Source organism: Myodes glareolus, chromosome 22 (genome assembly GCF_982192425.1).
Source record: "Myodes glareolus chromosome 22, mMyoGla1.1, whole genome shotgun sequence".
Lineage (NCBI taxonomy): Eukaryota > Metazoa > Chordata > Mammalia > Rodentia > Cricetidae > Myodes > Myodes glareolus.
In genome coordinates, this window is record NC_142047.1 from 23,321,341 (window position 1) to 23,334,459 (window position 13,119).

At 44.4% G+C, this 13,119-nt stretch overlaps 1 protein-coding gene across 1 annotated transcript; it reads left to right on the plus strand.

The window, feature by feature from the left end:
- Window positions 1-11,570: 11,570 nt before the first annotated feature.
- Window positions 11,571-12,915, plus strand: Mt3 (metallothionein 3). Its single transcript, XM_085681970.2, has 3 exons — window positions 11,571-11,726; window positions 11,938-12,003; window positions 12,683-12,915. Exons 1-3 carry the CDS (start codon window positions 11,696-11,698, stop codon window positions 12,790-12,792), a joined length of 207 nt encoding a protein of 68 aa, XP_085538096.1. The 5' UTR covers window positions 11,571-11,695; the 3' UTR covers window positions 12,793-12,915.
- Window positions 12,916-13,119: the final 204 nt, after the last annotated feature.

Sequence of the window (13,119 nt, forward strand, 5' to 3'; positions counted from 1 at the left end):
AAGAACCATACAATGCTCTTCCTGTTTGATCCCTGGTTGAACTCCAGGGACTACAAAGCGCTGACCCAGCAGGTGAGGCACTTGCTGCCAGCTTGATGGCCTGAGTTTGATTCCTGGACACACGTGGTGAAAAAAACGAGAACCAGCTCCTGTCCTCTGACCTTCACATATGAGAATGGAGTGCATGCACACACACAAAATCTATCTATCTATAAAGTAAATAAACAAATTAAATTTTTTAAAGATTTTTCATAAGTTCATGGGGGAAAGAAAAGGAAAATCTAACTCACTAAAGGTGTGCTTTAACCCAATCACACTATGAGAAACTGGAAATGACTTGGCTGTTGAGTCTGCCATGATGTTCACATGAGGGCTTTGGGCGCTAGCACACACACACACACACACAGATGTGATACATCTGTTGGTGAGAAATCACAGGGAACAGATATGCTCATACTGTAAGCAGGCAGGTTATACATTCATTATGTAGAGTTTTTTCCGCTTTTTAAAAGATAGGGTCTTGTTATATAGCTAGTGTAGATCTCACTAGGTAGCTTTGGCTGGCCTTGAACTTGCAGAGACCCTGAGCACTAACCCTCAGCATCAATCTGGGCCTCTTGAGTGCTAGACTCATGCCACTGGGTCCACCTTTTGGTCTGGGTGATGGGTGTTGCTTTGTTTTCCAGGATCTTGATTCCTGGACTCCAGTGAGACTCCTGCCTCAGCCTTTCAAGTTGCCAGAACCCCAGACAGGCCCTCAGCAGTGTTCACTGAACAAGCCACACAGAATATAGAATACAGAAGTGAAATATTTAAGACATAAAAACGTTGTATTGGATCACAGATAAACAAATGCATCCTTCTACTTTTCAGAATTATATTTTTTGAGATGTACTTAAGTAATATGTTTTAGAAGAAGTAATTACATTTGAAAAGAATAGAAGGGCATGCATCCTTGAGGCAAAAATTCTGTGAAGGAAGGTTAAATCCTAAGGACAAAAACTCAGAGAATACAATCACAAATGCTGCCAGGTTGTATGTCACAGTGTAGATTACAATAGTGAAGATTCCCTCCCCCAGATAAGTGAGCAAAGGTACCTGCTGCCAGTACTGATGACCTGAGTTCAATGCCTAGGACTCACCTAGATGAAAAGAGAGAAGTGACTCCTAAAGCAGCCCACTGACACGCACATGCGAGGCATGATGTGCCACACGTCATATGTACATGCAATGATAACAATAAAGTACAAAAGAAGATGGTTAGTAGGTAAGTTGTGGAATAACACTAGTAAAATAAAATTTGTTGTCAAGCAATTAGCACCATAGGCATGATGTTCTTGATCTACTACAGAACAAGGGAAATGTCATTTATAAATCAGTGTTACTGTGGTCTCCTTTTTTGGTTTTGTATTTGAAAGGATTATGTATGCAATTGTTAATTTTTCCCCTAAATTCTTTACAGCAAAGAAAGAGAGGAAAACGTGCAGGATCTACATGAGGCTGGGTATGGTGGTACATGTCTGCAGTCCAGACAACACTGAGAGATGTTGAGGCAGACCAGTTGGGAGTTCGAGGCCAGCCTGGGCTTACATGGCAAGACTCTGACTCAAAAACCAAAACAAGCAAGCCAGGTGGTGATGGTACACACCTTTAATCCCAGTACTTGAGAGGCAGAGGCAGGTGGATCTCTGAGTTCGAGGCCGGGCTAATCTACGGAGAGAGTTCCAGGATAGACTCCAAAGATACACAGAGAAATCCTGTCTTGAAGAAACAAAAGCAAACAACAAAATAAGTGCGTTGTGCATACCAAACCACTTATCTAATGGTCACAAAGCTGTTAGGTCAGGTACAGAGGAAGGCAATAAATGGCTCTTAAGAGGGTTGACTTGCAGCTACCTCATAGAGCTTTCCTGTGGCCTTCAGACCCACACAAAGGTACCTGGCTCGGGGGACACAGGAGAAGAACTCACTGGAACATATTGAATCTAAGCCCCCAGGACTTCCGGAGACCACGCTTCCCTGCCTCCTGTCCTTTGAGAAGCACATAAATTTAGTTATAATCGCCTGTCACCTGACCTCATATTGTACTAGAATTTATTTTTAAAAGGAATCCTCTGTCGTTGCTGTGGAGGCACTGAGTCATTTGGCAGAACCAGTGGGTAACCATGGAGACAAATACCAAAAAAAAAAGCAAGCAAAGCCATGGAAGTTCTCGTAGGTGCGGTGGCTTCCCAATGTTCTGTCCCTTGTCCCTTTCCTGTCTCCACCAGCCCCTTCATGTTAAGGGTGTGGGGACTGGCACAGTATGGGAGAGGCATTCAAGACAAGTTGGCACTGATCTGAGTTTCTTTAATACAATCTGGGAGATTGGTCCAGTAGTCACAAGGAATTCTGAGTTAATTTATACAGTAGTGTCATTTGAGGAAATTGAACCCAGATTTGGAGTCAAGAGTCTTCAAATTCTAGTTTCATGCCACTCTTGCTGTGTGACTTTGGCCAACATCCGTGTTGTCTCTCATCCTTCCATCCGCTAAAATAAGAGATACCTGCGATATGAATTTTCAAAAGTTTCAGCAACACTGCCCCAACCCTAGGGCAAGCAGAGCATTATCAGGGCAGGGAGAGAGGGAACTCTTTACAAACTCAAAGATAACACCTCATATACATCAATAATCTTGTGACAGGCCAGGCATGGTAGCACACACCTCTAATCACAGCACTCGAGTGGCAGGAATAGGAGGATCCCTGAGTTCAAGATTAGCCTGCTCTCCATAGCTCGTTCTAGGACAGCCAAGACTACATAGAAAGACCCTGTTCGAAAAAACCAAATCATCATCAATAGCATCACCACCACCACCACCACCACCATCACCATCTGGTGGCAGATGGGAAGTCAACAGCACAATGGCTAGAATTCAGGCACTCTGGACCTAGTTGTTAGAGCACACAACTGGCCTAGACCTAAAACCTCGTTCCCTGAAGAGAAGAGCTAAGTCCCTGACAGAGCAGAAAGAACCCTGGTCCAGGCTAAGGTGTATTCAGAGCGAAGAGCCTACTACACAGGTGGATATGAGGTTGTGGTTCTAGTGTTCTTTGCTGTGGGAGCCATGATGTTATGACCACGCTGTGGGCTAAAAGACCAGATGAGCAGAATTCAGAATGAATGGAGGGAAATACATCATGGCCAGGCTGAAGAACACGGGGCTTGGATTCAAGTCCTGAGTCTGCCTCTAGAACAAGTCACTTGATTTCACTCAGCCTTGGTTTCCTCACTGACCAAAGTCACAGAAATATGTGCTTAGCTCCACACGGCACATGACAGGGTACCTGGCATACAGTAAACTCCCCACAGTGGAGGCATTGTTTGTGGAAGCCATTAGCAGTCATCTGGCAAACCCGTGTGAAAACTTGTGTCCAAACTAGGGTGAGGGTTTCTGAGTTCACAAAACTACCTACTGGGGAAGCTGGAGCTAGAACCCACAGGGATCCTGGCTCAGTACTCCTTGCCTCAGTTTCAGCTGCCATGTGGACAATTGTTAGCCACCATTCCTTCTGATAGCACCGTAAATCACTCTGAGAAAAGACTTCATCGGCAGCTAGGCAGATGTGCAAGCATTCTTTTGTATGAACATTGTTTACCGAGGTTCCTGAAACCCTGGCCAACTGTTCAGTCCCAGGATAGAAAACTGGGAAACTCTGAAGATAAAGACATCTTAATCCAGCACTGGGTCAGCTTTGATCAGGGTGTGGGACTGCCCGCCTCCTGTGCTTGTGTGAGATCATCTGGGGATTTTCCATCTCTTGGTAGGTGTGACCCCGACTGTTCTCCACCCCTCAGCCTACCTGTCCCTGCCTGTTGGAATCAATCTACCTAAAAAGGTAGATTTCCATAAACTCCCTTACTCCAGACTGCTGGGGGCTCTGGCATAAAGCCTGCTGTGGGTGACCCAAAGAACACACAAGCTCATGCCTGCAGACCCTGTTCCAGAGGCACAGAGTTTAGACTGACTGTGCAGCAGGGGTCACATAGTGATGTGGGATTCCCCTCTGTATGTTGTTAATATGTTTTATTGCATTTGGTTAATAAAGAAGCTGCTTTTGGCCAATGGCTTAACAGAGTAAAGCCAGACAGAAAATCCAAACCCCAAAATGTACAGAGAGAGTAGGTGGGGTCAAAGAGAAACCATGTAGCTGCCGAAGGAGACAGATGACCCAGAATCTTATGGGTGAACCACATGCCTCGTGGTAAAATATAAAATAATAGAAATGGGTTAATTCAAGATGTAAGAGTTAGCTAATAAGAAGCCTGAGTTAACAGTCCAAGCAATGTTGTAATTAATACAGCTTCTGTGCTATTATTTCAGGTCTGGGCTGCCAGAAACAAACGAGATACCTCCACCAATAAATTGGTGCACCAATGTGGGCTGACTACATCCACATAAAACCTGAAAGAGCTTTAAAAAGGAATTCTAGACACACACACACACACACACACACACACACACACACAAAACAGAGTTTAATACAGCTTCTTGGTAGTCGCATTTTTTTTCTTGATGGGCTTTGTTTGCTAGCAGTAAGCAGTGGAGCCCTGGCTACTTTAAGAGAGGTCTACCTGACTCAACATTGGCAGTGAAGGCTGTACGGCTCCTTTAAGGGGGGATTTCCTGAATCATGCTAGTTGCACAAACAGCTCTGGCTCTTTCAGGAGGCTGAGCACTTAGATGGGGTCTGTGAGCAGTGTGTTACAAATTACTTAATGGTGAAATGGTGACAGAGACCCACTGTGACCCTGGAGCCAGGAAAGTGTGCATGGCTCTCAGAGGCAATGAACATGTTCCTGCTATATTAGACTGGGTGGAGCACCAAACAGGCAGGGTCACGGAGTTGTTCTAGTCACACCCACTTAACATTAAAAAAAAAAGTGTTCCTGGTCAAAAAATAATTACAGATATGCACATAATAAAGACAAATTCAGATGGAAAAGACCTCTAAATGGGTCACAGTGTTAGATAAATGTAGGTAGGCTTGAGAGAAAGAGGAAAAGGATTATAGATAGTTATAATATAAAAGAGTACAGTTATAGTTTAATCATAGTTTAAAGGTGTAAAGATAATAAAATAAATATTAAACTTGTAGAAAAAGTAATAAAGTAAGAAGAATAAGCCACGTAAAGATGGAATATACACAGAGAGTCTGCATTATGTATTTTATTGTGTTTTCTTTGAATTTTTTGACTGTGAATGAGCTAAGTACAGAGAGACATTTCATTGTATGGGCTGTTAAGATAAACCAACGTATAAATGTTAAAGGTATCTTGACTTCAAAATTTGGGTCTAAGGATATGTTGCTTTGGAAAAAAGGTTCTGCTTTTGTTTCCACAAAGGATGAGAACCTGTGGATTCCTTCCAGACTAATGTGGTTCAACCAAACAAGACGCACTGAAAAGTTTCCATAAACCTCTAAAATTACTTCCTCCAACAAAAAGCAGGAAGCAGTTTGGAGAGAACTATGTTAAAATTCCCAAATATTGTTTATAAATGTTTGTTTACATTAAAAGGGGGATATGACATAGAGATGAATAGTTTGCATTTGTATGAATCTTGGTCTATTGATATAAATTTAAGGTTGATTTTGTTACACTGTATATATGTATTTCTACTCTTGTTTAAGGTATTGTGTTTGTGTAGCTCATTTAAAAATGCAATGTATAATTAAGAAATACAGGTTAATAGATAGTCGTCTATAATAACCAAGCTTGTAGTCATGTTAGTTAGGTTTTCTAGATATACATAGATATATTTCAGATGGATAGGTGTTCTTCAAACCTTTTAAAAACTAATAGCATTTAAAATGTTTTAATAACTTAGGACTTTTAATGACAATGAGAGATATCTGCTCCTGGCAGCACCAGTCTACTTCAAGAGGATGATGGGCATTGAAGAGGCTCCTTATGGAGTGGATTAGTCATTTGGGTAAAAAACTGCTCTTTTGTTTTTGCTTGATGGTATACTATATAAACTGGATATGCAGGAACCACAAAAAATGATGCTGAAGTTGCCTAAAGAAGGTAAGACAGTCATTCAGGGTTCCTGCTTCATGAAAGAATCTGCTAGACATTCTACAGGACACAGAAGAAAGTAACTGACAAACTGCAGAGCAAATAGGCAGAACTGTCTTTGAAATTTATTGCTTCATGGAAAAGTCTGCTGGATACTTTGGGCCTATAGTCTGAAGATGGATACCCCATTGTTACAAAAGAACTTTGAGTGACTGTCCAAGAAGCGAGATGTCTCTGTCAATCTTGGAAGTTACTTACAATGCACTTCTTGTTAACTTAGGTAGTATAATATCCTTCTGGGGTCTTTGATGGTGTTGAAGAATAGAGAGCTATAACTATAGTTTTCCTTAGTTATGATAAAAGATAAAATAGAAATAAATATTGTAACTGCAATTCTTGTTTGATACCTGTTTTGCTATATGTAATTTTATTATGTTAAAGTTAAAACCTTCCTTTTATTTAGCTAGAAAAGGGAAGGTGATGTGGGATACCCCTTTGTATGCTATGAATATGTTTTATTACCATTGTTAATAAAGAAGATGCTTGGGCCTATTGTAGTGCAGAATAGAGAAATATGGGAATTCCAGGCAAAGATAGAGGAGAAAAAAAGACAGAGTCTCTTTAGGTGCTATGTAATTGCTGAAGAAGACAGATGCTGCCGGAACCTTACCGGTAAACCACAAGCCTCATGGTAAAATACAAAATAATATGAATGGGTTAATTTAAGATACAATACGCTTAAGTGGTTGGCCAAGCAGTGTTTTAATTAATATAGTTTCTGTGTAATTATTTCAGGTCTAGGTGGGTGGGAAACAAGCAAGCAGCCTCACCTACAGCATAGGACATTCTTGTTTCTAAGTGATCATAGCCAGCATGGCTGGGGCTCTATTGTGAGTGTTTTCCCTGTGCCACCCTATTTAGAGTACTGAAGAATCTACAAAGCATTGACAAATATTATTACTACCCTCCCCTGAGCAACACAAGCTACTGATACGCCTAGTTGATGCGGGAGAGAATGCATGCTGTGAATATGTTTTATTGCCATTGGTTAATAAAGAAGCTGCTTTCAGCCAATGGCTTAACAGAGGAAAACCAGGCTGAAAGAGATATAGACAAAGTAGGCAGAGTCAGTGAGAAGCCATGTAGCTGCTGCTGAGGACAGATGTCTCCTCTGGAGCCCACGAAAACTTTGCTGGTAGGCTACAACCTTGTGGTGATGCACAGATTAATGAAGATGGGTTAGTTAGTTTAGGATATAAGGGCAAGTTAGCAATATGCTTAAGCTATTGGCCAAATAGCATTGCAAATAATATAGTTTCTGAGTGATTATTTCGGTTCTGGGTGGCTGGGGAATGAACGAACAGCCTGCCCCAACACCTAGTGAGTAGTAAAGTCATAGGACAAAATGAACCCAGTTAGCAAGGTTTCACCCATTCACCCTCTTATTAGCTGTGTTCTGGATGGGACTGTGTAACAGGCGCAGGTGTACACAGAGGATGGAAACTTAATTTGGCACATCAATGGAAAAACAAAGATGGTTGCCCTTACCTGCTGAAGTTAGCGTTATGGCAGGAAGAACAGAGAACCTGAAACATTACTCACAAGTGAGCAATATATTTGATAGAAGGTGTTAAATGCTATGAGGAGAGGAAAAACAGAGCAAAGCAGGAAGTTAGGAGTGTTGGGGGTGATGATGTGTATTCTAATTCTAAACAGGTTGGAGTTGGTGGTGTAGTTCAGTGGTACGGTGCTCACTTGGTATGAAGCCCTGGGTATAAATCCCAGCACTGGAAAAAAAAATCCAAAACAAAAGAAGTTTAGGATTGAGGGATGACTCAGTTGGGAAAGTGTCTTCCACACAAGCATAAGAGCTTATCCCAAGCACCCACATTGAAAACCTAAAGGTGATATTATACCCCTGTCATTTCAGCATTGAGGATGTGGCGTCTTAAGCCAGCAAGTCTTGCTGAATCAACCAGCAACCAGGTTCAGTGAGAGAGTAAGAGATAAGGGGGTATCTTGGCGGGGAGGGGCAGGGCAGTGATCACAGGCAAAGGGAACACAGGCACATGCTATCGTTTCAGAGTGTCAGGATTGGATGAGAGAGGATAGAGATGGATGGATATGAGGGAGGTCCCTGCAGCAACATGGCTGCAAGAATTGTTTCTTCAATTGAGAACTGAAGAGTGTGGATGTTGTGAGAATTCTAATTGATCTTAGCAATAAAAACCCAGAGTCTACAGGGGTTAACGCTGAAAGATCAGAGAAGCAGAACAGCCAGCCACTAGTTCTTACCTCTACCGAATCCTCAGAACGAATGGGCGATCCTGTCCCTATGAATCACCAGACTGAATGCCCTGAGCTCCTGTCCCCTCCCGTCTTATATTCCTCTCTCCATCCAGCCATATCACTCCTGTCTAATGTGGGAGTCCCTTCTGTGGGCTGTGATTACTGCTATAAGCAACAACTCCATCTGGTGGAGGTGACATCATGATGCCGTTAACTCTACTATAAGATCGTTTTTTTGTTGTTGTTGTTATTGTTTTTGTTTTGTTTTGTTTTAGTTTTTGGTTTTTTGTTTGTTTGTTTTTGGGTTTTTTTGTTTTGTTTTGTTTTGTTTTGGTACCAGCTGCTGAAATGGTGCACTTTCTCATGACATTCCGGCCAGAACTCCAAATAAGAACTTTGGAAAAACCCCTGTACTATACTGACTGCTCAGAAATCATTTGCAATTATACTAGACAGTAATTTTGAAACTTAACCATCACTTTAATTTTGCAGGACCCACAGAGAAATGACTGCTAAACTTGCCTAAAGATGAGAAGGTCCTTCGGGGTCCCCGCTTCATAAAAGAGTCTGCTAGACATTCTGCAGGACACACTCACAAAAAAATGACTGAGAAATTGCCAATATAGGTAAAACTGTCTTTAAATTCCCTGCTTCATGAAAAAGTCTGCTAAATACTATGGGCCTGTAGGCTAAAGATGGATGCCCCAACAATAAAAAAAAAAAGACAACTTTGGGTAACTGTCCAAGCAGAGAGATGGCTCTGTCAATTCTAGAGTTTTAAAAGTTACTTACAATATACTTCCTGTTTACTTAGGTAATATTATATCCTTCTGGAGTCTTTGATGGAGTTAAAAAATTATAGTTATACTTTTCCTTAGTTATTATAAAAAATAAAGTAAATATAATTATTATAACTGTAATTCTTGTTTGATACATATTTTGCTATATGTAATTTTACTATGTTAAAGTTAAAATCTTCCTTTTTATTTAAACAGAAAAGGGGAGGTAATGTGGGAGTCCCCTCTGTGTGCTGTGATTATCATTAATGAATAAAAAAACTGCTTTGAACCTATAGCAAGGCAGAACTTAGGTAGGCAGGGAAAGCTAGGCTGAATGCTGGGAAAAAGAAGGGCGGAGTCAGAGAGATGCCATGGAGCCGCCACCAGAGTCAGACATGTCAAGACTTTGCCAGTAAGCCACTGCCATGTGGCGATACACAGATTAATGGAGATGGGTTAAATTAATATGTAAGAGTTAGCCAATAAAAAGCTAGAGCTAATGGGCCAAGCATACAGTTTCTGTGTGATTATTTTGGATCTAAGCTAGCTGGGCGACTAGGAACCAATAAGCAGCCTCTCTCCCTCCAACACCTGCCTCCACCTCCCTAGTGCTGGGATTAAAGGTGTGTGCCACCACCGCCTGACCTCTGTGATTAACTAGTGACTTAGCTCCCCATGCTAATCTTTAGGCAAACTTTATCTGTTAAAGCACAAACAAAATATCACCACGTGGGGGTCTAAATATAATGAGGGGAAATGCTGCCATTACAGCTCAACAGCTCAATGTTCAGAAACCTTAAAGGACTGGAGGAAAGTGGAGGGAGGCCCCAAACTGTAGAGACCCTGTGGGTTCAAGGCCTAAGGCAAAAATGTGTGCAGCTGGAGCACATGCAGGCAAAATGAAACAAACTCACGCCTTGTGCTAGAGCTGCTGGGCCTGAGATCTGAACTCACTCAGAACCCTGAGAGCCAGCTCCACCTTCAAGCTCAGAAGCTCAGGAAGAGACACCATCTCTTCTCTAGGTCCTTCTCGTCCTCCCCTCCTTTTTCTTATCTTCCTTCTTTTGTAACGCCACTGAAACCTAACCTCAAGGACCAACACATATCGGTCCTACAAAAGAAGACCCTGGACTGCTGGGGAAACAGCCCAGCTGGTAAATGCACTTGCTGTGTAAGCCCAAGGACCCAAGTTCTGATGTCTGGCCTCCAAGTCAAAGTCAGGTTTGACGGCCGTGCTAATTACCCCAGCGCTGGGCTCCAGAGACAGGTGAAAGCCTATTGTACTGGCAAGCTTTCAGTTTAGTGAGAGACTCCATCCCCAGGCAGTAAGGGAAAAAGTGATAGAGGGCACCAATGTCCCCCTCTGGTCTATGTGTACATGCGCACAGGCACATAGTTCAGCACACACCCGTCCTTGGCCAAGACATCTGAAGGCCACTGTCCAGCTTGGATTTGGAGTAGAGGCTCAGTATTGTCTAATGGACAATTAGAGCAGGGCTGGGTCTCTCTCTCTCTCTCTCTCTCTCTCTCTCTCTCTCTCTCTCTCACACACACACACACACACACACACACACACACACACACACAAACCTATCATCAAAACTGAAATCTGAGGCCAAACGTACCGTGTTGCATGCTCATTATCCCAGGACTCAAGAGATTCTGAGTTCAAGGTGGCCAGCCTGAGCTACGAGAGAATTAAGAGTTCAAGGTCTTCCTACACAGCACATCCAATGTCTCAAAAACAAACAAACAAACAAACAAAAAAACCTAAAACTAAAGCCAGGGTTGGTGGTGCTTGCCTTTGATCCCAGCTTTTAGAAGATTGATGCAGAAGGATTCCCAGCTTAAGCTCTTCCTCAATTGCATAACAAGTTCAGGACTAGACTGGGCTAAGACTCTGTTTAACAGCAAGGAAAAGCAGTATCCAACCACCTCCAAAGAAGCGGTGGTCCCTAGGGGGTGTCTCTGTAAAATTAGTCTGGTCTAAGGTGTTCAGGGTCCTGTGGGAAGGCTTTGTAAGAAACGCTGTGTCAGGAGAGCTAGGTGCCTTCCCACCCAGCTGCAGGCCTCCGCTTTTCATCCTTCAGAGATCTTGGGAGCCCCTTTGCTGCGTAGCCAAGGTCAACAGCAGGCCCCCCGCTGAGCATCCCTTTAGGACCAAACTGCTCGAGAATTCTAGGATAAGGGGGAGGGGAAGCAATGGGAAAGGGCAAAATGAATTTGTCTCCCTCCACTTGCAAAGATGGCACGCGCAGGCACACTCAGGGAGACTGCAGCAGCGGCGGGGAGTGGACAGTGGGCCAGGGTGGACTACCTTGATGGGGACTCAGGGACAGCTGCCGCAGTGCACACACACACACACACACACACACACACACACACACACACACACACACACACACACAGAGCAGGCGCTGTGCGCAGAGGCGGGCGCCACCAAGCCGCTGCTTGCGCGCCCCCGCCCGGGGCTATAAAAGCCTTGCCACCTGCTGTCCTAGCTACACAGCGTCACTTTGCCTAGAGGGAACCAAGCTACGGTCTCTCGGCGGCTGCTGGCCTGGATATGGACCCTGAGACCTGCCCATGTCCTACTGGTGAGCCCCCATCCCCTCCTGTAGCACTTTGCCTTTTACTGGCAAAGAACCCCACGCAAGGGCATTTGGGGGAGGAGTCCCTTGTTTCCCACCTTTAACCCTGTGATGGAGATAACTGGAGTTGGCTACTCATCTACTTTTAGGCCGGGGGAGGGGAGAGAACGCCAGGTTTTCCTACTTTAACCCTTCAACCCTTCGTGTGGCCTCTTAGGTGGCTCCTGCACCTGCTCGGACAAATGCAAGTGCAAGGGCTGCAAATGCACCAACTGCAAGAAGAGTGAGTACGCCCCCGCCCCCTTTGCCCACCCTAACCCTGCGGCATCCACCCACACCCCAGATACTGTATAGCAAAGCTTCCTGCTGCAGACCTTCAGATGCGGAGGCTGTATCTACCGAGGTTAACACAGTAGGCCGGAATATGTGGGAGGGGATATTTTGATGAATTTCTGCAAGATTTCCGAAGGTAGCTGACAAGAGCTAAGCCCCGCTCTTCAATTTTTCCAGTGCCTGGGGAGCTCTCGGGCCTTGTGAGCCTCCTCAATATGCTCTCTCCAGCTCACAGAAATGGAATATGCTTGGGGGGAGGGGTAGAGATGGGAGCAATGCTCCCTTCTCTTGGGTGTGTCTAGGTATGGATTCCGTGGATTTTCTGGCCTCAGCACCATCCGTGTCCTGCCAGCCTTATGGGGGCAAGTCCCCTCAGTCCAGGCCTGAATTCCCAGAGGATTCCCTAGCACCTACCCAAGGGGCCAGGACTCTATGGAAGCCCAGCAGCAAGGGCAGCACCACAGAGGCCGGCACACTTCATATGACCTTATGAAAGGGACAGTAACCTGACCTGGCCAAAACCTGATGGTTCCCCAGCTTCCCATACTCCTTTTTCCTCCCCTTTGGTGGATAAGGGCATCAGACTGGGCACATACACTTACCTCCCCTCCACCCCGTTTTATCCACAGGCTGCTGCTCCTGCTGCCCTGCAGGATGTGAAAAGTGTGCCAAGGACTGTGTGTGCCAAGGTGAAGAGGGGGCCAAGGCAGAGGCGGAGAAATGCAGCTGCTGCCAGTGAGGACCGAGCCCCTCCCACACAGACTCTGGAAATAGTGCTGGGTATCCATGGTGGGGCATGGCTATTGTCCCCTTCCCTGGCTGCTTGCTTGGGAATGTGAATAAATCCTATGCCCAGCAGGAACCCAAGACTGGCCTCTTTTTCAAGTGGGAAGGGTGGGGGAGCCCACTCCATGGAACCCATTCAGCAAAAAAGCAGAAGCCTGAGATTGAGGCTTCTGTATGTTAGGGACTAGAATAGAGCCCTGGGGACAGTACACATATGCATGCACACACACACACACACACACACACACACACACAGGTGCGTGCACACACAGAGACACTG